General features: G+C 40.4%; 1 protein-coding gene across 8 annotated transcripts; it reads left to right on the top strand.

Annotated features, from left to right (window-relative positions):
* The first annotated feature begins 84 nt into the window (after nucleotides 1–84).
* LOC128031475 (E3 ubiquitin-protein ligase HECTD1) lies at nucleotides 85–26810 on the top strand. 8 transcript variants are annotated; one of them, XM_052619755.1, is made up of 43 exons: nucleotides 85–327; nucleotides 2411–2466; nucleotides 3130–3367; nucleotides 3771–4005; nucleotides 4125–4352; nucleotides 6696–6977; nucleotides 7166–7436; nucleotides 7554–7630; nucleotides 8021–8119; nucleotides 8213–8327; nucleotides 8750–8924; nucleotides 9069–9207; nucleotides 9304–9474; nucleotides 9618–9840; nucleotides 9972–10235; nucleotides 10323–10399; nucleotides 10771–10905; nucleotides 10996–11142; nucleotides 11223–11317; nucleotides 11499–11604; nucleotides 11711–11845; nucleotides 11943–12082; nucleotides 12221–12544; nucleotides 12931–13097; nucleotides 13751–13927; nucleotides 15152–15985; nucleotides 16798–17019; nucleotides 17248–17426; nucleotides 17746–17902; nucleotides 18297–18519; nucleotides 18628–18682; nucleotides 18981–19163; nucleotides 19531–19744; nucleotides 19830–19912; nucleotides 20068–20195; nucleotides 20295–20496; nucleotides 20856–20993; nucleotides 23688–24295; nucleotides 24648–24726; nucleotides 25014–25107; nucleotides 25309–25459; nucleotides 25635–25779; nucleotides 25890–26810. In XM_052619755.1, exons 3-43 carry the CDS (start codon nucleotides 3228–3230, stop codon nucleotides 26025–26027), a joined length of 7755 nt encoding a protein of 2584 aa, XP_052475715.1. In that variant the 5' UTR covers nucleotides 85–327; nucleotides 2411–2466; nucleotides 3130–3227; the 3' UTR covers nucleotides 26028–26810. The 8 variants fall into 8 exon arrangements, with proteins under 8 accessions (XP_052475715.1, XP_052475719.1, XP_052475717.1 ...); XM_052619759.1 differs by lacking the exon at nucleotides 2411–2466 and having other exon boundaries at nucleotides 15293–15985; XM_052619757.1 differs by lacking the exon at nucleotides 2411–2466 and having other exon boundaries at nucleotides 17248–17381; nucleotides 17749–17902.

The following is a 26810-nucleotide window of genomic DNA, read 5'->3' as shown; positions in this document are numbered from 1 at the left end:
GTTTGTAGTCTTTGTTCCGACGTAGTGGACTGTAAATGGCGAGGTGTTTTAGCGCCCCCCATCGCTGAGCCTCATCACTGCATGCCTCTTACTGCTGCTGCGGAGCCTCGTGATATGCGGAGCCTCGATTAGTCCTTTCGACGGCTCTCCATTTCACTCAATATTTCACCCGTCGCCTTCCCGTTCATTTTGACCTCTACCTTACAGCAAACAGAAGCGGGGAATGAAGCAATATTCACATCTCGCCGTCTGACACAACTTCATCCAGAGACGAATTTCGTCCACCCTGTGTGTTTTTCTTGTCTTCTCGTCGTTCGGCGATAAGCGGTGAGTGTTTGTTTCGCTCGGGTGGAGGGTTGGTTTCTCAGCCTGACAGACGCGTTCAGGCCGCGGGCGTCTATTCAACTTTAGCTCGAGGATTTACTGGTAAACACAAGGCCGCGTTAGTGTTACTTGGTGTTTTCTGTGCTTTTGCCTTAAGCTTAACTCCGACCGGTTATATGTGAATATAAAACATATTAATCCCCAATATAAATGAAGTTTGGGATTAATTCAGTTAGGTTTGTCGATGTGACGCTAACATTTTAGCGAATCCCTGCTAACTAACCCTCGCTTTCACGGCCGATAATTTGTGTTTATATCCATTTGCTGTGGAAACATATTGTCAAACATGACTTTAACGTGAAAATAAACTGTTTTGGACTCGGTCATGTAGTATTAGCTAACATAATCTGTCTGAACTCAAGAAAGAGGCCACCAGGACAAGATTGGACGTTATTGTATGACTTTTTTCGCCGAACTTGCCTTCTATAACGTTTAATCACAGTTGTTGAGTTTGATTACGTCTTATTGTTCATAGTTAGAGATTTTCAAGGTTAACTGTAAATGTTTGTTCACCCGTTCGGCTCCCAGGTTCATGTTAGATGACCATACATGAAGTTAAACACGCGACACGATATTATAACTCAAACACAATATGCGTGTATCCTATTAACGTTCAAAACTGCCGTCTGTGCTGACTGTGAAGGTTGTTTTATTGTGCTGCTGTATAGCCTGGTGTCATGATGACATCGGTTGCAATCAAGTTGTTTTTTTCACTCCTTAGTCAGCTGCACTGGCAGAAAGTCAAAGAACATCATCAGAATTATGTCTGTCCGTCAGATATCATGAATGCTAGAGCCACGGATAAGATGGATGTCTGCTTTGCTGGCACTTTATTTTAAGTTGATCTCTATGCTGTAAGAACAACAGCAGGCAAAATCTAAAAATACATTACTACTTGAATTCACTTGGACTGGAACTTACTTTGGTATTAGACACTCTACATTTCTTCCTTGCTCTCATATTTAGCTTAGGTGGGAATGATTTTAATGCTATAGTTAACCCTGTAAAAAGACCAGACATATAATATAATAGTCAGAAAAATGACTATTGACTATAATGGATATTAATATCAGTGATCACTATCAATAATGCATCTTAGTATAAAGATATATAAATTATTGGTTTTGAGCAAAGTTTTGTAGTTTTAATTGTGAGCAGCTAAACATAAGGCCATGGAATACAATAATGATTGCAAGATCTACAAATAAACATTCCTCAAAACAAAAGCCAGATGTATAATATTTGATATTTTTTTTAATGTGATAAAATAAAATCTGCATAGCTTATGAAGTAAACTGCTCCAGTCCAGTAAATATTTAATTTTTAAATCTTAATAACAATATAAAAATGACCTATGTTTGTTTTATAAAAATCATTAGATTTTGCAGCAAAAAGACCTGTTTACCATGAACTAAAGATTGATTTTTATTGTTATTTTTAACTAAAAAAAGTATGAGCTACTGATGAGTGGCCAGAAGGCATGTAGTAGGTTCTATAAATATTTTTCAGCAAAGTTTTGATCATGTTGATATTTGATAGACCTTAGAAATTAATGTATCATACAGTATACAATCAAGATCATAACAATAACTATATGAAGATAAAATTGTATGTTATTACTGGATTGATGGGCTAATAGCCTTGAAGTAAACACATCCAATTCATTTGAAGGTAGTATAATTATAGGAAACTTTCTGAGTTGTCTTTCCAAGAGAGAATGTAACCCAGGGCTGTGACTTCAGAACTTGTTTTCAGAAGTTTAGTATATTGAATCTATTGTGTGCTTCACAATGGTCCAGTGTGTCACTGTTAAAAACAGGTCACAAAACCAAAAAGAGCTACTCAGGATATGACACCTCATGAAATAAAAAGTGATGCTTCATGCATTTGCTATGGAGTATAATTGTCTGATCTGATTCAGGTTTGATTAATCACAGAACATGCATATTTAAACTTGTTTTACAGTAGCGAAGTGACATGGTGCTTGTGTGTTGTGTGATATGTTTTTTTTCTCCTCTCCATCCAGTAAATCCAACAGTTGCTTTGATTGTCAAGTTCAACAGAACATTCTTCCTGAATCAAGTTAGTCATTTAATCTGTTGATAAGTGGATCTCTCTGTTAGTCTCTAAGAAGGTGGTGGATCACCTGAGCAGAAAAGAAGAACAGACTTCTGCTATTTCACACAAATCTCCCATTCTAATGAATTTATCCTCATGCTTGACTCAGCTTGTCTGTCTCAAGAATGTAGTGCTGCTTTTTCTTTAATGTTTTTTTTTTTTTGTCAGAACAATAAAAGCATAGTGATTTCTCAGTTTGTGTTACGTACTGTGTCTCTGAAAAGCTAGGCTGTTCGTGCCATACAGGGTGAGTCACTGATGAACTATTCATCATGCCGAACTGTTGTTGGCCAAGCTTACTTATCACCTAATCACAGCGATTTCTTTCAGTGCTTTGATTACAGGCAGCAATTCATCATGTTTATAGTCTGCTTTACTAAGTTCATGCATCTTCAAGGAGTCATCTGCTCCACCCATTTCATTATTACTCAATAGTTTTCCTTCTGTTATTTAAGGGTAGTGTTTTCAGATCAGTGCCAAAAGATACATACCAAAACAAGTAGGAGAAGTTGGAAGTCAAAGCCCATGGCAACATTGCAGGGGATTTTTGTGTGACGTTTTTGTCTTCTGTTGTATACCCGATGTCATTTCCATGCTTATATTTTGATCCTTTTTTTTCTCATGAAGGTGAAGACTTGATGAGCCAACAAGAGGACCAGTGACTGCCCCTGTTCATTTCTCTCCTGCTGTTAGCAGGGTTGCTGGGTGTTGGGTAGTGGGGCATCATGGCAGACGTGGACCCAGACACATTGCTGGAGTGGCTGCAGATGGGACAGGGTGATGAGAGAGATATGCAGCTCATCGCCCTGGAGCAGCTCTGCATGCTGTTGCTCATGTCAGACAATGTTGACCGCTGCTTTGAAACGTAAGTCTGACCAGGTGCCAGTTCTGGTTGGCTGAAGGTTTTATTGATTTTGACCATGTCAGTAGAGCTATTCATAACTGTTAGATTTAAATATAAAGTTTATATTTACAGTAAGGTTATTACGTTTTACAGCATGTCACATGAGTTAAAGATATACTGTTCATTTTGAGAGGTTGGAGTAATGTTTTGTTTACTTAGGAAGAAAAGGAGACATGTATTGGATTTCATTATTTTCTGGCTTTAAATAATAATAGAAATTGATTTGACACATTTTAGGTTTATTGCATCATGTATCACTGTTGTATTATCTGACAAATTAATCTTGTATCAGCATTGTCCCTCCATATTGTGCAGACCTAATAAGCCTTCATTTCACTCTGACACTGCTGTCTTGTCACCGCAGGTGTCCTCCACGGACATTTCTCCCAGCTCTGTGTAAGATCTTCCTGGATGAGAGCGCACCAGATAATGTGCTGGAAGTGACAGCCAGGGCCATCACCTACTACCTGGATGTGTCTGCTGAATGCACCCGCAGGATTGTGGGAGTAGATGGAGCCATCAAAGCCCTATGTAACCGGCTAGTGGTGGTAGAGCTCAACAACAGAACCAGTAGAGATCTGGCTGAACAATGTGTAAAGGTAAATTGATATATGACTGCCATGACTTTAAGCCTTTTTTTTTTCTAGTCAGTTTTTCCAGTGCTGTTTTTGAACTGTAAATTCCTTTGCATGATGGTCATACTGTCTTGTGTCACCAGGTTCTGGAGCTAATCTGCACACGGGAGTCTGGAGCTGTATTTGGAGCAGGTGGACTGAACTGTGTGCTGAGCTTCATAAGAGACAGCGGTCATCTTGTGCACAAGGACACATTGCACTCTGCCATGGCAGTAGTTTCTCGTCTCTGTAGTAAGATGGAGCCACAAGACTCTTCTCTAGAGACATGCGTGGAGTCCCTCTCTAGTCTGCTGAAACATGAAGACCACCAGGTAAGTGCACGAGTAACACTTCAAGGGATAGTTCACCTGAAAACTTGAGCGTTGTAAGGCTACTAGCTTTTTTTTTGATTAATGGAACTGCTTGAGCTCCCTGCATGAACACTGGCCGTGCCAAACTGTATATATCTGCAAAGCACTTCTTAAAGTTTTTTTAGGAGTGAATAATAAACTTGTGCAGTGAGAAAATAAAGTGCAGGATATGCTTGATGTTAAGAATTAAGCGCAATAAACCTTGAAAAGTGCTATCACACACCTGAAGTGCATGCACAAAAGTCCAGCATGCGATCACGAATTCAGGTCTCTTACAACAGTTACTGCGCTTCAGTGGTCAAATACACACACTGATGTTAAAATGATCATCTTGGTTTTTGACTGAAATGAACATAAACAGCTGAGAAAGAAAACTTTTGTGTATCTATAAATTGGGTGCGTGCAGCTCTTAAAAGTGATAGCAGACTAATATTCCCGCTGCTGTCTGTCTCTACAATGTTAATCAAGAAAAATAGGAAATCACTTTCTAATCTTGACTAACTTTACTAGCTTTAATAAGGATAAATGTTTGAAAGTTTCATTCATACAGTGAAGACTGTATTGTGCTTTACTTTTACATTTTTATTACTTTATTCAATTACTGTATCATCTTGAATCCTACTGTTAAATAGACTTACTGTTCCTAAACACACTGTTTATTTCATTTGTGTCTTTGTTTTATTGTATTAGTCCTTTTGTTTGTTACTTGCATCTTTGTTATTATTAATAACAAAAATGACTATATCATTATATAAATTGTTATTGTGAAATAAAATTACTCCTAGCTGGATATATAGCCATATTTCCCCCCACTAGCTCATGCTCTCAGCCACCTTATCAGTGTTGCAAAGATCTATGCATATCCTGTAGGCTTGCCTTTATCTTAGTCATTGAATGGTAGTTGCTCACCATAGGTCTGTGTGGTGGCACTGGCATGTAATTAGATTTTTTTTTATCTTTTTTTTTTTTTTTTTTAAGTAAAGGAATTGCTCAAAGCAACACTGATCCACTTATTTATGGTGCTTTATAATATTTTTGTGCCTTTCGCCGGGTTTAACAATAGCACAGAATAGTATGTGCACAATATCGGACTTGGATCAGTCTTGTCCGATCATCGGAAAATGGTAGTATTGGAGCTGATATCGATACTGAGTTTCGGCTCGATGCATTCCTAGTCATTACTCCGTCTTCAGTGGCCACTTTAACATACACAATTTTTGGTTCAGTCAGACTGAATTCATTTCGATTGATGAATCTAAATGTAGTGTTTACATGAACACTAAATAAAGTGATAGATTTGATATGTCATAAGCTTCCAATCTGAATTTTTTTTAAAATTATTATTACACGCGCACACTTCACAAATAAGAGTTTCTCACCATTCGCACAAAATAACCGCTCTCCTACATGGTTTCTTTATTTGTTTCTAACAGCAGAATTAATATTTATCCATTTATGGGCATTTATTGATAAATAATATACATATAAAACGCTGTGCCATGCTGCTCATATTTATCACGCAGTAAAAATGCCTTTCCACGTGCCCAAAATGGTTTGCCTGTGGATGAGAGTCCAAAACCAAGACTGGTGGGAGGTACTCCTGCTCCACTTCACGGTTGCAGAGTGAAAGGAGTTTTATAATGACAGAACACGCATTTATACAACACTTTATTCAAAAGGAAGAGCCATTTGTTCCGCGTGTCATACGGCATTATGCTATTTCTGAGTCATTGCACATGCGCATTACTTTCAGTTTCGTGGTTCGATCCGATCGAGTGTTTACATGCACTCTCAATCATATTAGAAAAGGAATAAACCACCCCCTTCAATCTGATCGAAATTTCATTCCGATCAAGCTCAGTCAGATCGATTAAAGTGTTTATATAAAGGATTTTCGGTCTAATTGAGCCATCAATCCAATTACGAATGAATTATCTGGTTGCGTGTAAACGTAGCCAGTGTCTCATGATTCTCCACAAGTTATTCTTAGAATAGAGAGTTCAAAAGATTAGCATTTGTTTGAAATAGAAATATTTTGAAACATAAGTCTTTGTCACTTTTGATCGATTCAATGCATTGTTGCTGAATGAAAGTGTTATTTTTCATTTGTTTCTGTTTTTACTGAACCTAAACTTTTAAATTGTAGTGTAAATTGTCTATTGGTTAATAGAAAAACAAAATCAGGTTTATACTTTCATGTGTAGATCTTTTTCTTTTTGGTAGTTGTAAAAGCCTGACTTTGTAAAATTACACATAAAGGCATTATCAAATTAATGGTAATTATTGTTCTGGTGTCATGCACAGGTGTCTGATGGAGCTCTGCGTTGCTTCGCTTCACTGGCAGACCGGTTCACGCGGCGAGGAGTTGATCCAGCCCCATTAGCTAAGCATGGACTGACAGAAGAGCTGCTGTCCCGTATGGCTGCAGCAGGAGGGACGACATCTAGACCCTCCTCCACCTGTAAGCCTGGCAGGACCTCTAGTGGAGCCGCTCCATCTGCTGCAGACTCTAAACTGAGCAACCAAGTGTCCACCATTGTCAGCCTTCTGTCCACACTCTGCAGAGGCTCACCACTTGTCACACATGTAAGATGTATATTCGCAGAAATATACTTGCCATTTGCTAAATGTCACAAGTATTGTGTGTTTCCTCATTTTATTTTATTTTATTTTTATTTAATTTTTTTAATGACATCACTGCAAGAGGATGTGTATTAAAATCACAGTTTCCACTGGTTACTTTTTATAAACATTTGTGTTTCCTCCTCCTCCAGGATCTTCTGCGCTCAGAGCTGCCTGACTCTATGGAGAGTGCTCTGCAGGGGGATGAGCGCTGTGTGCTGGACACCATGCGTCTGGTGGACCTACTGCTGGTGCTGCTCTTTGAGGGACGCAAGGCTTTGCCCAAATCTACAGCTGGTTCTACTGGCCGTATCCCTGGTCTGCGGCGTCTTGACAGCTCCGGGGAGCGCTCTCACCGACAGCTTATTGACTGCATACGCAGCAAAGACACAGATGCTCTCATTGATGCCATCGACACCGGTGGTAAGTGTTCAAGTAGTGCATGCAAGATAATTTGCGGGGGTGGGGGTTTTAGGGCTATTGTCACTTTGATGTCACATCTTAACTAACATGTACTGTTCATTTTTATTTCCTTCTAAGCATTTGAAGTAAATTTCATGGATGATGTAGGACAGACTCTCTTGAACTGGGCATCTGCTTTTGGAACACAAGAGATGGTAAGAATCTTATTTTATTGTTTTTAAATATGTGGAATTTTGTGAAATAGTTTTTCAGTGCACATGATGCAAGAAATTGCCTTCAGGCACAGTGCAACAGCATGAGCTAACGAACAGCATACTTGTGAATACAGGTTACACAGTGAATTTAAGACAGCATTTTATGTGGAGGAGACACAACTAAATGTAAAGACTGTAATTTTGGCGCCACCAGCAGCAGTGTTACAAAGGCCATGCATAATGAAAACGAATACAACCTGTTTTCTTGACCCTATGTGTCTGGTATTGGGTCACGTTAGTTGTAATAATGGGGTCAGAATGGGCTCAGTGCAACAGATGAACATTGTTTAAGGATTGCAAGCACTCACACTGTATTCTGGCCTGCCTAAGGTGGAGTTCCTCTGCGAGAGAGGTGCTGATGTCAATAGAGGCCAGAGGTCATCCTCTCTGCACTATGCTGCCTGTTTTGGCAGGCCACAAGTAGCCAAGGTAAAGTGTTTGTCATGTAACTGACTCTTTCTATAGTTCTTATACATTCTTTTTAATGTATTCTATTTATTTTATGGCACGTTTTCCCAATAGACTTTACTGCGCCATGGGGCCAACCCTGACCTGAGAGATGAAGATGGGAAGACGCCATTAGACAAAGCTAGAGAGAGGGGACACAGCGAGGTTGTAGCAATTCTCCAGTCTCCTGGTGAGTCCATCAGCTTTCATCTCTACTTCATGACAATATTGTTTCTCCTTTTTCTTTTGAAAGTAAAAGTTTCAGAAGATTGAACTAAAATGTGCTTTGTGGGATTGGCTAATCATTCATTAAATGTCAACAGTGAGGCTATAATGTGCTATCAGTACATTGCTATTGTCTTTTGAACATCTAAAACCAGCCAGACATGGCAGCATTGTTCAACCGACAGTGTGAATTTGGGACAGACTAGTTGTTTGGACAACCAATGGAATATTAAGAAGTGTTTGCTACAACTTTGTGGTGACACTGGTGGCCTAGAAATAACAACCATGTGCTTTAATGCAGTTGCTTAGCATTAGTTTTGTAATGGTGAATTCAAGGGGATTTGAGAGATTTTCTAAATAAATAGTTTCTTGTGGTGTTTGTTATAGGAGACTGGATGTGTCCTGTCAACAAGGGGGATGACAAGAAAAAGAAGGATGTTAATAAAGAAGAGGAAGAGGGCAGTGAGCCGAAAGGTGACCCTGAGATGGCACCCATCTACCTGAAAAGGCTGCTCCCAGTATTTGCACAGACCTTTCAGCAAACCATGCTGCCTTCAATAAGGTGAGGGGCTCTAGAGGACAATCAGTGCCAAACCACAATTTCAGAAAGACAATCAGTATAGTAACATTTGTGTATTTTGTTTCCAAATGTTAGGACATCAGTGCTTTCCTTTCATTGATAGTTTTTGTATAATCTCTTTCACAGGAAAGCTAGTTTAGCTCTGATCAGAAAAATGGTGCACTACAGTTCTGAAGTTCTACTTAAGGAAGTGTGTGACTCTGATGCTGGACACAACTTGCCCACTGTACTTGTGGAGATCACTGCAACCGTGCTGGATCACGAGGTTGGATGATTTGGTCTTTCCCCTCCTGACGATCTTTCCTGAAATTGAATAGGTTTGAAGTTAAGGCTTATTGACCTTTCTACTCCTTTTTCACAGGATGATGATGATGGTCACCTGCTGGCACTTCAGATCATTAGGGATCTAGTGGATAAGGGAGGTGACGTGTTCTTAGATCAGCTGGCCAGGCTGGGGGTCATTAATAAGGTGTCCACTCTGGCAGGACCCACATCAGATGATGAAAATGAGGAAGAGGCCAAGCCTGAGAAGGTCAGACTCAACTCATTCCAGATTTGATGCTTTATTGTGGTTGAGTTTTTTTCCTTTGTGCATCTAAAAAATCTGTGTTGATGCTTTTTCTTGGAACTATTCAGAATTTGCTCTGAAATAAATGAGTCTGTCTTATTTTCCAGGATGATGAACCACAAGAGGATGCCAAAGAGATCCAGCAGGGGAAGCCTTACCACTGGAGAGACTGGTCCATCATCAGAGGCAGGGACTGTCTCTATATCTGGAGTGATGCAGCTGCTTTGGAGCTTTCCAATGGCAGTAATGGTTGGTTCCGCTTCATCCTTGATGGTAAACTGGCCACCATGTACTCCAGCGGAAGCCCAGAGGGCGGCTCTGACAGCTCAGGTAGGTTTCCTGCAAATAATCTGATCATTCAATGAAAGAACAGAGCTATCTTTGCATCAAATCAATTAAATTGAACAGGATGGCTCCCTGGAACTATAGTAGCAGATGCTTTCTTTCCCTCACTCCTATAGAGAGCAGAAGTGAGTTTCTTGAGAAGCTGCAGCGTGCCAGAAGTCAGGTCAAACCGGTCACAGGCAGCCAGCCCATCCTGTCCACACAGGGCCCCACCAAACTCACTGTGGGAAACTGGTCTCTAACTTGTCTGAAAGAGGGTGAGATTGCAATCCATAATTCAGATGGCCAGCAGGCCACCATCCTGAAAGAGGACCTGCCAGGTTTTGTGTTCGAGTCAAACCGAGGCACTAAGCACTCTTTCACTGCAGAAACCTCTCTAGGTAAGTTTGGAATATTTGTTTAAATGCATCCAGTTTGTCAGTATCTTTCCTCAGTCGCTCAATGATTGGATTGTTTGTTTGTCACAGGGTCCGAGTTTGTTACTGGCTGGACTGGTAAGCGAGGAAGAAAACTCAAATCCAAATTGGAAAAAACTAAACAAAGGGTAGGATTATGGAGCATTCTTTTTATCCTTTAGAGCGTGACTGACAGATGGGACCATGCATTTTTGAGTCATTCTTACATGATTCTCAGTAATCATTCTAATATGCTGATTTGTTGCTCGAGAAACATTTCTTGTCAGTCTTTAATAATACATATTTGTGGAAACCATAATACTTCAGGATTCTTTGAATAGAAATATTAAAAAAAAATATATATATATATATTTATATAACGGTTACATTTCTTTACCGTCACTTTTGATCAATTTAATATGTCATTGCTGAACAAAAGAGGAAAAAAAAATCTTTCAAACACCAGTACATTTTATTGTATTGCATGACATTAACTTTCTCTTTCCACCTCTGTCTGTAGGTGAAAACCACGGCCAGAGATCTGTATGACGATCACTTCAAGGCTGTGGAGAGTATGCCGAGAGGTGTGGTGGTCACTCTGAGAAACATCGCCACACAGCTAGAGTCTGCTTGGGAGCTACATACTAACAGACAGGTACAATTAAGCTTAAAACTTAATTTTAGGTCCCATGTAGTTGAGGTCAAAAATACAATAACAGTGAGAGTTTGCTTCTTGTTTCTTCAGTGCATTGAAGGTGAAAACACATGGCGAGACCTCATGAAAACAGCTCTGGAGAATTTAATAGTTGTTCTTAAAGATGAGAACACCATTTCTCCATATGAAATGTGCAGCAGTGGCCTCGTGCAAGCACTTTTTACTGTCCTCAGCAATGTGAGTCAACAATTTAACTGTTAGGTGTAAACATGTTGTCTGCTTTTATGACCCTTTTACTTATCACGTTTTCCTCACAGAGTGTGGAGCTAGATGTTAAACATGATTGTAAGCCTCTGATGGAAAGAATAAATGTGTTCAAGACTGCATTTACTGAAAATGAAGATGACGAAAGGTAAAGTTTATATTCTGTTACACATAATGGTAGTTGAGCTAGATATGGCATGTAAAAATAATCTCTTACCTACATTTCTGAGTCTCAGCCATCAGCTTATTTGTCTGATTTGAACACAATATGAGAATTAGTTTTTTCTTTAGTCTGTTTGTCTTAAATGAAAATTGTGTCTGTCCTCTAGCCGACCAGCAGTTGCCTTGATCCGCAAACTGATCGCAGTTTTGGAGTCAATAGAGCGCCTACCTCTCCACTTGTATGATACACCAGGCTCAACGTATAATTTACAGGTCAGTCTCCATGTTTGGTCATATATTTGAGTTTGGTGCAAGTGAAACAGTGACAGTGTCATTATTAATGGTGATATTTCATTAAAACCTTTTTCTGTCATATTAGATACTGACAAGGAGGTTACGCTTCCGTTTGGAGCGTGCTCCAGGTGAAACGGCCCTGATTGACCGAACTGGTAGAATGCTAAAGATGGAGCCACTGGCCTCTGTTGAGTCCCTGGAGCAGTATCTACTCAAAATGGTAGGAAAGCTTTTTTGTGTTTATTTCTTCTATTATTCCATATTTACTCCAGAAGAGTAAAGAAAAGAACATAACTTTGTCTCATCCCTTTCCTCAGGTGGCCAAGCAGTGGTATGACTTTGACAGGTCTTCATTCATCTTTGTTAGGAAGCTCAGAGAGGGTCAGAGCTTCACCTTCAGGCACCAGCATGACTTTGATGAAAATGGAATCGTGTACTGGATTGGCACCAATGCGAAGTGAGCTGCCTTGTGCTTTTTTACATGATCATTTAAAAGGATTTAATTGTACTTGTTTATTCTTACACTTCAAAACCCCAACATGACCTATTTAAACAAAACGCTGTGCATAAAGAATCCACTTCTGTTTGACCGCAGGACCGCATATGAATGGGTGAACCCCGCAGCTTATGGATTAGTGGTGGTGACTTCCTCCGAGGGCAGAAACTTGCCCTACGGCCGACTTGAAGACATCCTGAGCAGAGACAGCTCTGCCCTTAATTGTCACACCAACGATGACAAAAACGCATGGTTTGCCATAGATCTTGGTTTATGGGTCATCCCCTCTGCATACACACTTCGCCACGCTCGTGGATATGGTCGGTCCGCCCTCCGGAATTGGGTATTTCAAGTGTCCAAAGATGGTCAGAACTGGATGACTCTCTACACCCATGTGGATGACAGCTCCCTCAATGAGCCGGGGTATGTGTGTTTAACTATTATTTTGGAGTGTGTGGTTATTGCGCTCTGCCTGCTTTGACTTGACCATAGCACTTTCACAGCGCGTTGATCCCAGAAATTTGCTAAAATATTGCCAGAGTGCCTTCTGTGTGAGTGAAAACATGTCTGGGGATTGATCCCGGTAACGATCACGGGTTGAGGACCTACAGAAAATTGCCGGGATCAGTCCTGGAACAAGCCCTGTGTGAACAAGTCAGGAAAATCACTGGCAGTGCGAATGAACCAAAATCAAATGATCCTGGGACAAATCACGGGACACATTATCGGTGTATTTTCTGGAATCTCAGTGTTAAGAAACTTGTGTGTCTTTTTTGTGCACCTTCTAATATGACTCATTACTGCCTTAGGTCAACAGCCACATGGCCTCTGGATCCATCCAAAGATGAGAAGCAGGGCTGGAGACACATTCGTATTAAACAGATGGGGAAGAATGCCAGCGGACAAACACACTACCTCTCCCTGTCTGGTCTAGAAATCTATGGCACTGTTATTGGTGTGTGCGAGGACCAGCTGGGTAAGTGATATTAATTTCTAATACTACACTGTCTTAATTTAACCCAATTATAATACTTATGCATAGTCAGAAAGCTGTTTGTTGTTAGGATATGTAAAATGTATTGAAGGAGCATCATGTATTGATAGTGTGCGAATAAAGCGAAGTCCCTCCGGGTGAGTTTTCTTTAATTTACTGTCATAAAAATAGATTGTGCAAATGACAGTTCCTGTATCAACTGATGTGTGACATTCCTGCGTGATGATTTGAAGTCGTTTGCGCATTTTGAGACCGAAAGAGAGAGCACGCGCGGTGATTCACTTAGGCTGTTTGTAAAATTATGTCCCACAGAAGGTTTTCAAATTACTTTATTTAATAAAGAAATATGAAATGCACCTCACCTTCAGCATAATGATTATTTTACCCGCAACAGAGACTGAGAAGTAACAGAAGTAGCTTTGAAGAGTCATCTCTCATCACGACAGTGTTGGATTAAGTAAATGAAATGATCAGGCTAACATACGAGTCATTAAAAGGAAGCTTTTTTAGCAAACATGTCATTTTAATTTGTCTACACTATCACATAAAATTACCTTCCTTAATTGCATGCTATTTAAATTTGCTTTGTCTTTGCTCATTTTTGCAATCAGTTGAGGATTGTTCTGCATTGTCAGGTAAAGCAGTGAAGGAGGCAGAGGCCAACCTGAGACGGCAGCGCCGGCTCTTTCGCTCTCAAGTGATGAAGTACATTGTACCAGGGGCACGGGTGGTACGTGGTATCGACTGGAAATGGAGGGACCAGGATGGCAATCCTGCTGGAGAAGGCACTGTGACTGGAGAGGCTCATAATGGTGAGGACCAATATCACTTTTGTTTTCTTAGTGTTTGCATCCTACCATTGATAGCTTGTATAGGACAGCACAATGTGTAATGCTTATGCCGTAGCAGATTTCTGTACAGCGGTGTTCAAGGTGTCACTGCATCGGACCACTACATGAAAAGTTTTTACTGCCCAGTCGACAATGGAGTTCAGTGGTACTTCAATGTTTAAGGGAAACAAATTGTGAACATCAAGTGCATTTGCATGTTTTGAGGAGCTTTCTGCAGCAAATCCATCACAAGTGAAGGGGGGTGATGGAGTTACCCATTACTGACGTTCACACAGTAAAACAGAACAAAAGTTAAATCACATTGGACTTGTTTTCCCAGCATGCATCAGAGGGGCTGCTTTCAGATCAGCCCTTCTTATTTTCAAGTATCTTCACTAATACTCTGTATAGTTAAAGAAAACAACATATGGCTGGGTTGATCTGAAACCAATCTTTCTTCCTGTGTTTACTTATTGATCTGATGCTGTCCTCTTGCTTCTAAGAAAATCTGTTTCACACTCTGAAGTTCAATGATAAGTGTTAGATTACTTCTTTTTGCACTCTGCAACTGTCACTCCATACTTTTTTGTTTTTATTAGTTTGCTATTTTGAAGTGCAACCTTTATCCCTCTCCCCCAGCTTAACAGGTAACATTTTTGATGTCCTACTCGTACTATCTTAAGCATTCACTCTGTTGCGATTGATTCTTTGGGCAGCCATGTTTCAGTGTGTAAAACAGCATTTTTAACCTGTCTCCATCAGTCAAGTCAAGTGCATGTTGATGTCACAATTTGCCAGCTCCGAATGAACTCCATTGCAAGTGTAATTGACACTGACCAAAATGATTCTTCTGTTCTTTTTCTCAAGTGGCTTCGTAGCTTGGCATTTGCTAAATTCTACTGCCTTGTTTTATTTATTTATTTTTATTTGTCATTTTCTGTGCTTCATGTTTCTACCTCACCGCTTCACCTGGACCAGAGTGATTTGGGCTTCTTCTTAGATGATTTCAAGTATATTGAATATGAATTAGAGAGATTTTGTAGAGATCTAAAAATCAAATTGACCACATCCGATGATCTTGGTTTATTCTGTTATTTCTGGTCCAGTGTCGAGCAAAAGCTGTTGTCTTTGACTCGCTGCTGTCTTTCTCTGCTCTCTTGCTGGGTCTCACCCGTTCATATCCCCCCTCCCTCCCCCACTTTCCAGGCTGGATTGATGTCACCTGGGATGCCGGTGGCTCAAACTCGTATCGTATGGGTGCGGAAGGGAAGTTTGACCTCAAGCTTGCGCCAGGGTACGACCCTGAGTCAGCGCCGTCACCCAAACCTGTCTCATCCACTGTTGCAGGAACGCCGCAGTCCTGGAGCAGCCTGGTGAAAAATAACTGTCCAGACAAGGGTGGCTCATCCTCCACAGCAGGGGCCAGCTCCTCTAGCCGCAAGGGTAGTAGCAGTTCGGTGTGTAGCGTGGCCAGCAGCAGCGATATAAGCCTGAGCTCCACCCGAGTAGAGCGCAGAGTCGAAAGCCTGTTGGAGCAGGGAATAAGCATCGGAGGAGGGCCCTCGGGGGCGGAGGGTCAAGAACCAATAGTTGTGCTTTCTACAGCTGATGCTGGCTCTGCCTCCAGCACCAGCACACTAACTGCAGACATTGGAAGTGAAAGTGGGGAACGTAAAACACCAGCACCCGATGGCACTTCAAGACAGTCGGCCGAGTCAATGGCTATCTCTATGGGAATCGTGAGTGTGAGCTCACCAGACGTTTCGGAGTCATCTAGTAAGGACGTTGCATCCCAGAGGCCCTTGTGCTCTGCTACCAGTGCACGGCTGTCTGTCAGCTCACTTTTGGCAGCTGGAGCGCCCATGAGCTCCAGTGCCAGTGTCCCCAACCTGTCCTCTCGGGAGGCCAGCCTGATGGAGTCGTTTGTTCGCAGAGCACCTAACATGTCTCGGACCAATGCCACCAACAACATGAACCTGAGCCGAAGCAGCAGTGACAACAACACTAACACACTGGGACGCAATGTGATGAGTACTTCCAGTGAGTATCTTCAGCTCCCCATTTTTCTAACAGCCAATATCAGGTTTAGGTCAGTGGTTCTCAACCTTTCGGACTCCATAGACCTATATTGTCCACAATAACATTCAAAGGCCCCTAGCCTGAGTTTTGTTCTTTAGAACTGTTTTAATCTATGGGCACTTCTAGTTACTGCAAATTTAGAAATGAACACAATAGTCAAAATGAAAAGGATCCAGTTTCAGGATTTCTGAAGTTTTAGAAATTGAATTATCTTTTTATTCAATGAATTTACTCTCCCAGTAATCTGTCATTTACTGAATAAGGATTTTTTCAAAATACCAAAATAAAATATTTTTGAATAAGCATAACTAGTAAAAAGTAACTAGTTCTAATAATGTCTAAGGAGTTTCAAGATCTAATTAATTTACCAATCACACTGTTCTCAGAAAAAATTATAGTTAGAAGTGCACTCTGAAACATGTTAGTAGAGAAAAAGGAAAATAGTAGTATTTCCTGTCTTTTGCAACCATTACTTTGCTATGCCTTAGACTAGATTTGCATTAATAAAATTTCATTTGCTTGTCTGGCCTTTCCAGGATGTTTTATGAACCTTATTTCTCATTATGTAACCGCAACCATTTTGTTGGGAGTTATATCCTCCTCTGGATTATTTAACTGTTCTTGTGAATATTAACATGACTCAAATTTTTGCCATGATTTGCGTATTGCAGCCTTTTGAAGCATGTTTAGTTTGTAGAGCGAGCTCTCAGTTACCTGCTTTAGTTATTTTTTCTAAACGAATCACCATTTTATTGATTGATTTTTGTTTGCAGCTTCTCCTCTCATGGGTGCGCAGAGCTTTCCTAACCTTACAACCACTGGTACCACCTCAACTGTCACAATGTCCACCTCCATAGTAACCAGCAGCAATAATGTAGCCACGGCAACTACAGGTTTGTCTGTTGGCCAGTTGCTAAGTAACACGCTGACGACCAGCCTGACTTCTACATCTAGTGAAAGTGACACAGGTCAGGAGGCTGAGTTTTCGCTCTATGGTAGGCCATGTTACATTTATTATTCACTCTCTCTCTTCCCTCATCCGCTGTTGTTGTAGTACACACCCTTTTGTCAGCAGATTTATTTTTTTTGGCAAATTAATCTCTTAATTAGTTTTTTGTGCTTATTACTAAACTAATTCTCAGTCTTGTTCTCTGAATTCATCTCCTTGATTTATTTTTTGCAATATGAAAGCTGATTATTTTCATTGATATTCTATCACGCAGACTTCCTGGACAGCTGTCGGGCCAATACACTGCTTGCCGAGTTAGATGATGAAGAGGACTTGCCAGAGCCAGATGACGATGATGATGAGAATGAGGATGACAATCAGGAGGAACAGGAGTATGAGGAAGTTCTGGTACGGTCCAGGGTCAACCTTGGTTACCACGTTCATATTCATAGGGTAAAACCTGTTGTAGTTTCAATAATAGTCCAGTGGAAATCCTTTGTTTTTGGTTTTCTTCGTGATCTCCTTTCTGGGTTACCTGAATTTGGTTTTTGTATTTATTTATTTTTTACTTTGGTGAATAATGGTGGATTTATTGGTTAGGAATGTATTTGTTGTTCCTGTTTTATTATTATTATTAGTTTGTTTGCTCGTTTACTAGCATGTTTCCTCTGTGTAGCATGTTAGGTGAAATATGTGTTGCACGTTTACAAGCGGTTGAGCATTATGTGTAAGAGAGCTATACCATTTTGCTTTTTCAATGGTGGTCTGAAAGGAGGAAGAGGAGTATGAAACCAAAGGGGGTCGTCGCAGGACCTGGGACGATGACTTTGTGCTGAAACGACAGTTTTCTGCTTTAGTACCTGCATTTGATCCTAGACCAGGTCGAACTAATGTCCAGCAAACTACCGACCTGGAAATCCCTCCACCAGGTACTGTTGATGCTGTAGAAAGGGGATTGTTCTTTTTAAAGCATTACAGCATGATTTAGTATTTTTTTCCTTTGCAGTTTAGTTTGAGTAATTTTTGTGACATGCTTTTTTATTTATTTAAAAAAAAAAATCTATTTAGCTTTAATTTCTTTTTATTTTAGTGTTAGTCATTTTGCTACATTAACGCAAGCAGAAATTTGCAACATTACCTTGGGAGCTAACTGAAGAAAGTTTCCATTTTTTAAATGTATTTTTATTTTATTTCAGCATTGTTTAAATTAATAAACACATGTTTGTAGTTTTTGTTAATAATGACACTGGTTGGCTGCTGAGTCGAGCACAGCAATCCATTGTGATTTTTACAGTGCAAAAATCATGTTTAATGTGCTCCCAGGTACACCTCGCTCAGAGGTCCAGGAGGAGGTTGAGTGTGCGCCTTCACCCCGTCTGGCTCTCATCCTGAAAGTGGCAGGTCTAGGGACGACGCGAGAAGTAGAACTACCTCTCAACAACTACAAGTGCACCATTTTCTATTATGTCCAAAAGCTTCTCCAGCTCTCATGCAATGGTGCTATTAAACCTGACAAGCTTAGACGCATCTGGGAACCTACATATACGTGAGTCATTCATTTCACAGCTGTTTTTCTCATCAAATTGTTTCCATTTTATGTAGTGTGTTCCACTAGACATCTGTTAATAAACGTTGTTGTTGTTGTTTTTTGTAGGATAATGTATAGAGAACTGAAGGACTCTGATAAAGAAAGAGAGAGTGAAAAGATGGTAATGACACGTTTTTGTCTCTGCTCCACACTATCTCTCTGCCTATCTTCCTTTCATTCATTTACTCACTCTCTCCGGCTCATTCAAATCTTGGCTGTGTTTTTTTCTGTGGCTCCTCCTCAGTAAACTGTCTGTCAGCCGTCACTAATCTTAAAAACAGGAGACTGTGAAATGACTCCCAGTGGTATCTATTGTTAAATGCACGGGCCTCTCTAGTGGTTAAACCTACTGTAATGCATGTGTATTGCGTGAGACTTTACAATCAGGAAAGACCAACATTTGGTTCTTCCTGTTGTAGGGTTGCTGGTCTGTAGAGCATGTGGAACAGTACCTTGGCACAGATGAATTACCAAAGAATGACTTGATAACCTACATGCAGAAGAATGCAGACTCAACTTTCCTGCGCCACTGGAAATTAACCGGCTCTAATAAAAGTATTAGGAAAAACAGAAATTGTTCACAGCTCATAGCTGCATACAAGGTATAAAATGCCATCGGATGTGCATATATCTATACATACCATCTTTATTTTCCCTTCTCTGTTTTTCAAGTATTTTTCTATTTCTTGCTTGACTGTCACTTGTGTAGCCACCTGTTACTGTCCTTTTGTGAATGTTCTATCCTAAATGGGTGTAAATGTTGTTCCATGAGAGTTTTTAGGGTTCATTGTGGACTTTGTTCTCTATTTGGTTTGATTTTTAACTTTTTGTTGTTGTCTTTGGCCATAAACTATATATTTTTGTAAGAATGCAGTAATTGCATTGGTATAGGTCTGTTGTGATTGTTATAAAAGGGTTGGGAGGAAGAATTCCAAGTAGTTTGTGTTAAAGTTTCATATGGTTTTGCAGGACTTCTGTGAGCATGGCTGCAGATCTTCAGGACTGAGTTCAGGATCGTTGTCCGCCACGCAGAGCTGTGATATTCTGAGTGCTGCACGCGAGCAGGCTCAGGCCAAGGCGGGCTCAGGACAGAGCGCCTGCAGCGTAGAGGACGTACTGCAGCTCTTGCGCATCCTCTTTACTATCGGAGGAGAACCCTCATCGGGCCGCACACTACAGGAAGGTAAGGAGTTTATCTGCACAACATTGTCTTTAATCAGTGATTTTCTCCATTAGTATGCATACAGAAGTCAAATTTCTTTGTGTAGATGTGGAAGAGCTGCAGTTCAATGCATCACCTGAGGAATTCACCAGCAAAAAAATTACAACCAAAATCCTGCAGCAGATCGAGGTAATTTGATGTGTTAATTATGCATGTTGTATACATTAAAGATACAAAACCGTTCAAAGGTTTGGGGACTTTTATTCAGCAAGAATGCTTTAAATTGATCAAAGGTGACAGTAAAGATGTGTAATGTTACAAAAAATTTCTGTGTTGTCTTTTAGGAACCACTGGCCTTGGCTAGCGGGGCTCTCCCAGATTGGTGTGAACAGTTAACCAGCAAGTGTCCTTTCCTTATACCATTTGAAACCCGGCAGCTTTATTTTACCTGCACTGCATTTGGAGCCTCCAGGTCTGTGATCGTAGTATTGAAAGAGATTTTTACTTCATACAATATTCTAGAATAGTAAATCTGTGAAACAGCGAGTTGAGAATTAGCATCTCTCTCTAGGGCAATTGTCTGGCTCCAGAACCGAAGAGAAGCCACTATGGAACGTTCCCGGCCATCCACAACGGTCCGCCGTGATGATCCTGGCGAGTTCCGTGTAGGGCGGCTCAAGCACGAGCGTGTCAAGGTGCCTCGCAGAGAGAGTATGATGGAGTGGGCTGAGAGTGTGATGCAGATACATGCTGACAGAAAGTCTGTACTGGAGGTAAACGCAAAATGTGAAGTTTTTCAGGTTTTCAGTGTGGTTTCAAGCTTTTGCACCTCAGTGTATTGGCTAATATGTTTTCTTATGTCATTTCTGCTGTACATTAAAATTTAGCATTAACTAAAATTGGGAGTGTTGATAGTTTAAACATGATTCATTATGTAATTTCTGTAAGTTTCAAGTTTCTCATTCTGTATGTTTCTCAATAATGTAAATTTTTCTTTAAATTATATTTAATAATATTTGTATGTAAAATCATTCTTCCAGTGGCTCCCTGCTTGAGAACCACTGCTCTATAGCAGTTAAAATCCGTTTCAGGGTGTTTGATGAAGACTGATAATGATTGTTATTTTGCACAGGTGGAGTTCCAGGGGGAGGAGGGCACTGGTCTTGGACCCACCCTGGAGTTCTATGCTCTCGTGGCTGCAGAGTTCCAGAGGACTTTCCTTGGAATCTGGCTCTGTGACGACGACTTCCCGGATGATGAGTCACGTCAAGTAAGTATTTAGCCGTTTCACCTTAAGGCACTAGCCCAGATGTGACACATTGTTTTTAATTAGATTATTAACCCTCGGCAAACATGCCTATGCCTTTTGTGGAATTGTTTCCTTATAACTCTGAAAAGAACTTAAATCACTCATTTTTGGGGCACAAATAAGGGCAATACATCATTTGAATCTGTAAAAGGTCTACTTTTATTTGTAAATGCTCATAATAACAAAAAGGTTGCGTTTTCTGCTGTCTCTGTCTCCGTAAACAACTTTCTGAAACGCATCACTAAAATGAACCAAAAATCAGAATGCTTTGGACACATGAGAAATATATATATGTATATGTATATATACAGTGGGTACAAAAAGTATTCAGACCCCCTTAAATTTTTCACTCTGTTATATTGCAGCCATTTGCTAATCATTTAAGTGAATTTTGTTTCCTCAATGTACACACAGCACCCCATATTGACAGAAAAATACAGAATTGTTGACATTTTTGCACATTTATTAAAAAAGAAAAACTTAAATATCCCATGGTCCTAAGTATTCAGACCCTTTGCTCAGTATTTAGTAGAAGCAACCTTTTGACCTAATACAGCCATGAGTCTTTTTGGGAAAGATGCAACAATTTTTTCACACCTGGATTTGGGGATCCTCTGCCATTCCTCCTTGCAGATTCTCTCCAGTTCTGTCAGGTTGGATGGTAAACGTTGGTGGACAGTCATTTTCAGGTCTCTCCAGAGATGCTCAATTAGGTTTAAGTCAGGGCTCTGGCTGGGCCATTCAAGAACAGTCACAGAGTTGTTGTGAAGCCACTCCTTCATTATTTTAGCTGTGTGCTAAGGTGAACCTTCAGCCCAGTCTGAGGTCCTGAGCACTCTGGAGAAGGATATCCAGGATATCCCTGTACTTGGCCGCATTCATCTTTCCCTCGATTGCAACCAGTCGTCCTGTCCCTGCAGCTGAAAAACACCCCCACAGCATGATGCTTCACTGTTGGGATGGACAGCTGTAATGGACAGCTGATGACCAGCACCTGGTTTTCTCCACACATACCACTTAGAATTACGGCCAAAATCATCAGACCAGAGAATCTTATTTCTCACCATCTTGGAGTCCTTCAGGTGTTTTTAAGACACCCCGACTGGTGGAGGGCTGCAGTGATGGTTGACTTTCTACAGCTCTCTCCCACCTCCCGACTGCATCTCTGGAGCTCAGCCACAGTGATCTTTGGGTTCTTCTTTACCTCTCTCACCAAGGGTCTTCTCCCCCGATAGCTCAGTTTGGCCGGACGGCCAGCTCTAGGAAGGGTTCTGGTCGTCCCAAAGTCTCCCATTTAAGGATTATGGAGGCCACTGTGCTCTTAGGAACCTTAAGTGCAGCAGAAATGTTTTTCTAACCTTGGGCAGAAGGATTCTGTCTCTGAGCTCTTCATGCAGTTCCTTTGACCTCATGATTCTCATTTGCTCTGACATACACTGTGAGCTGTAAGTTCTTGGGATTCGGACAGTGACGTATAGCCTACACTGCGCGTGAGACTTGGAGCTGTTGCAAAAACATTGCCATATGTACTTTTATATTACATGTACCTAATTTTAGAAAATAATACTAATAGCAATAATACTCAAAATTACTTTATATTGCAGTTATACATACCTCCGCATCAGCTTTTTGGTTTCATCGATGGTATATAATTATTATAAATTTTTGTAATGCTTTTATGTTCATAATCATTAAATGCTATTAAAATAACGTACTGAGAACAAAAATAAACACGTTCATAATTATTTATATATTATTTTTATTATCTTGACACTCGCTCAAGCAGCGTTTTGAGCTCAAATGGTTGTAGAGCGTCCTCAGGCGACCATTAATTTTACATCAGAATACACTACCTGTTATTAACAAAAAAATTATGAAAAAACAGTTTCGGTTTCAGGGCAGGTTATGGACGTGTAATATGAGGGACATGTGAACGGCGACTGAGCTTCCTTTGAGTCAGAACCACGATCATGGAAGAGAAAACAGGCAGACAGCACTGGAAGCAGCTAAATGAATAGAAATGATGATTCTGTTTAAGCTGTTTTTAAATGAAAACACATTAAGGACATTAGTCCTGGGAACTTCAGCAGTGAAGAAAGGTCTCGTCTATCTCCTGAAAAAGCAGACATTTTTTGCTGAGTGATTTAAAGATCTTGAATATGTAGCAGTGAGCCTCACATCACTGAAAACTATTTGATCAGATTTATGTCGATTACTTTTTTTTCCTTTGTGCTGTGGCTCGCAAGAGTCTGAGTCTGTTAAAACCTCAAAAAATGAAAAAAAAAAAAGGTTATGTGTAATGCAAGTATTTTGAGGTAATGTACTCTTGTTCAAATGGATTTCATAAAATTGGTTTCAACAAAAAATACGTTAATGAACTGATATCGAATTTCGATATCTAAATTTTTTTCTAACGATACCCAGCCCTATTCAAAAACATAAACATGTACATTCATGTTGCCTACATATTATTGTAGCACAGTTTGTGCTGAATACAGTGTAATCAGATTTAGGCATATGTTTTCTTTAGATGTATATTTTGAAGATACTGGAAAAAAGCACAAATGTCACAACTTTTCCAGGGCCCCAAAATCTCCCCTGACCTCAGAGGGTTAACAAACTTTTTCTATTTTTTTTTTTTTTTTTTTTTATCAGGTGGATCTGGGCGGAGGCTTGAAACCACCAGGCTATTATGTGCAGCGTTCCTGTGGCCTTTTCCCTGCTCCCTTTCCTCAAGACAGTGACGAACTGGAGCGTATCAGCAAGCTTTTCCTGTTCCTTGGCATCTTTTTGGCCAAATGCGTCCAGGACAACCGTCTCGTGGACCTGCCCATATCCCAGCCTTTCTTCAAGCTGCTCTGTATGGGTGACATCAAAAGCAACATGAGTAAGCTACTTCATCAACCTCGTGGCGAGTCGGACTGCCACTTCTCTGAAATCCAGTCCGAAGCCTCCACCGAGGAGGGTCAAGACACATACTCGGTGGGGAGCTTTGATGAAGACTCCAAGTCCGAGTTCATCCTTGACCCACCCAAGCCCAAGCCACCAGCTTGGTATCACGGCATCTTGACCTGGGAGGACTTTGAACTGGTGAATCCTCACAGAGCACAGTTCCTGAAAGAGCTGAAGACACTGTCTGTGAAGCGCAGGCAGATCCTGGGCAGTAAGAGTCTGTCAGAGGACGAGAAGAACACACGGCTGCAGGATCTCATGCTGAGGAACCCTATGGGCTCCGGCCCACCACTTTGTATAGAAGATCTAGGGTGAGAGATAAATATCACTTTGTATACTAATCAAAGAAAATTAGACAACAAATAGTTTACAGTCTCCTTGTAATATATGTTATGCAGTCTCCTTGTTGTACATTTACTTTTGTAAAACCAGGTAATATACATTATCACAAGCCAATAACCTAAACCAAACCTTGACCGTACAGTAAATGCATGTTATTAAAATTACTCAGTACTTGGTTGTGGTGTTATACTGTAACAAGGACAGATTTAAAAGTTTAACATAAATGTAGTTTGAGATGTTTCATGAATGGTACTTCCTTGGTTTTTGCAGGGAGTTTTAATTACCGGCGTTACTCATCTAATGTCTTATTTTTGTTATTAGATTAAATTTCCAGTTCTGTCCATCATCCAAAGTACACGGTTTCTCATCAGTAGACTTGAAGCCCAATGGAGAGGATGAGGTATGTTATATCTTGTTCGGACACACCATCTAGTGTCCTGTTGTATAAAATCCTGATAATGCAGCCATTCAAAACAACCTGCCATACATTACAATTAAAAAATAATTCAAAGAATAAAAAGTTAATAGAAAGTTGTTTTAAATAGTAATGTATAGTTATTTTTGATCAAATAAATGCAGCTTTGTGAGAATTAAGACGTGGAAAAAAAAATATTACTGACCTTTTTACGGACTTTGGTGTGTATGGTGAAGATATGAATGCTAATAATTCTACTGTCCTCTCATCAGATGGTCACGGTGGAAAACGCAGAGGAGTACGTAGAGCTCATGTTTGACTTCTGCATGCACACAGGAATCCAGAAGCAAATGGAAGCCTTTAGAGGTATGGCAGGATTGGCATGCCCTGTACTCATGTAACTAGGCTGTACATCAGTTTATTTTGAAATATTATTAAATTTTTACATTATTCTTTAGTTACAAGTATGCTGCTAAATGTAAAATGTATACAGATACTTCTTTAGTTTTTTGTGTGTGTGTGTGTGTTTGATCTGTTCTAATTGCAGCTGTATTTGTTTTGCTCCAGATGGCTTTAACAGGGTGTTTCCTATGGAGAAACTCAGCTCATTTAGTCATAAAGAAGTGCAGATGATCTTGTGTGGCAACCAGTCTCCATCCTGGACCGCTGAAGACATTGTTAACTACACAGAACCTAAACTTGGCTACACGCGGGACAGGTACACACTACTGTTATTTCTACATTTTATGATGCTGGCTATAATGGCTGAATAATACGGTACATGTAAATGTCTTTGAAATAAAGCTTTCTAAAAGATGTCCAATAAATTAATTAACTTGCTTGGCCACATTCCATACAGTATGTATCATGCTGATTATTTAATTGTATTTCAGTCCTGGTTTCTTGCGCTTTGTTCGAGTGCTGTGTGGAATGTCATCAGACGAGAGGAAAGCCTTCCTCCAATTCACCACAGGCTGCTCGACCCTGCCCCCTGGTGGACTGGCCAACCTTCATCCACGTCTCACAATAGTCCGGAAGGTATGCAAGCATGCAATTTAATAAAATCTTTAATGCTAAAACCCTGCCATTAAGATAACTTAAGAACTAAGAGTCTCCCTTCATACCTGCTGTTGTCTTTTCTCCTCTAGGTTGATGCTGCAGATGCCAGCTATCCTTCAGTTAACACGTGTGTGCATTACTTGAAGTTGCCGGAATATTCCTCTGAAGAGATCATGAGAGAGCGCCTCCTCGCTGCCACTATGGAGAAGGGCTTCCACCTCAACTGAGCATGCTCTCCCTACATCATTGACCAACTCCCATACTGGTGAAGCCCGTTGTGTTTTGTTGCAGAAAATAAAGCTGTGCTCTGATGAAATCCTTTTTTTCCTAAGCACCTCACATGTACCCAAATAAACCGGAAAAACAGTCCCATTGCCGCTCCACTAGCTCTTGAATCTCCACTGACTGCTTCACAAGGCCTTTCCCAGGTCACTCTAACCGCTTTAAGGGCTTGAGCCGCTGGCAGCCAGGGTAGTCTCTCCTCAACTACAGCGTTTACTTTTTCAGACCCAGATATGACCATCTGCAGCGCCAGACCCTGGACACAAGCACACCTGCTTCAGTAGAGTTAACTATAGAGTGTTTGGGCATTTCCTTAACCGGTTTTAAGTTTTACTAGTGCCTGCATTGTTGAAATATTAGGATTTTTTTTTCCTTTTCATTTGTTTTACTTAATCTGTCTGCATACAATCATGCACATGCTTTTCCTTTTTTGCTTCTGTTACTGTGAGTGTTTTCAACTGTTCGTTGCCCTGCTAAAGGATCAAAGTCCCCGAGTGCATTTGTGTAATTTTACAATAAAGCTATAGATACAGAAACACTGGTTCTGTGTGCAAGGCACATTTAAAGAAAAAAAGAAAAAAAGACAGAGCAAAAAGCAAGCTGTGCTTTCCCTTGTATTTTTCTTTGTATATTATAAACATTTATTTAACTCAAGTTGCAGTTTGCAGTAAACCAATATTTTCAAATGTGTATGCTCCAAAAATAATCATTAAAATGTTTGCAAAGTA

This window comes from Carassius gibelio, chromosome A17, assembly GCF_023724105.1.
Source record: "Carassius gibelio isolate Cgi1373 ecotype wild population from Czech Republic chromosome A17, carGib1.2-hapl.c, whole genome shotgun sequence".
Classification (NCBI taxonomy): Eukaryota; Metazoa; Chordata; class Actinopteri; order Cypriniformes; family Cyprinidae; genus Carassius; species Carassius gibelio.
This window is presented reverse-complemented; position numbering and strand designations above follow the sequence as displayed.

Excerpts from the sequence above, each read along its gene's own strand:
- LOC128031475 (XM_052619754.1), top strand. The coding sequence starts at position 3,228 with ATGGCAGACGTGGACCCAGACACATTGCTGGAGTGGCTGCAGATGGGA. Across the intron at positions 9,208-9,303 it reads CAACCGTGCTGGATCACGAG|GATGATGATGATGGTCACCT; the intron begins GTTGGATGATTT and ends CCTTTTTCACAG. Across the intron at positions 10,400-10,770 it reads TGGAAAAAACTAAACAAAGG|GTGAAAACCACGGCCAGAGA; the intron begins GTAGGATTATGG and ends CTCTGTCTGTAG.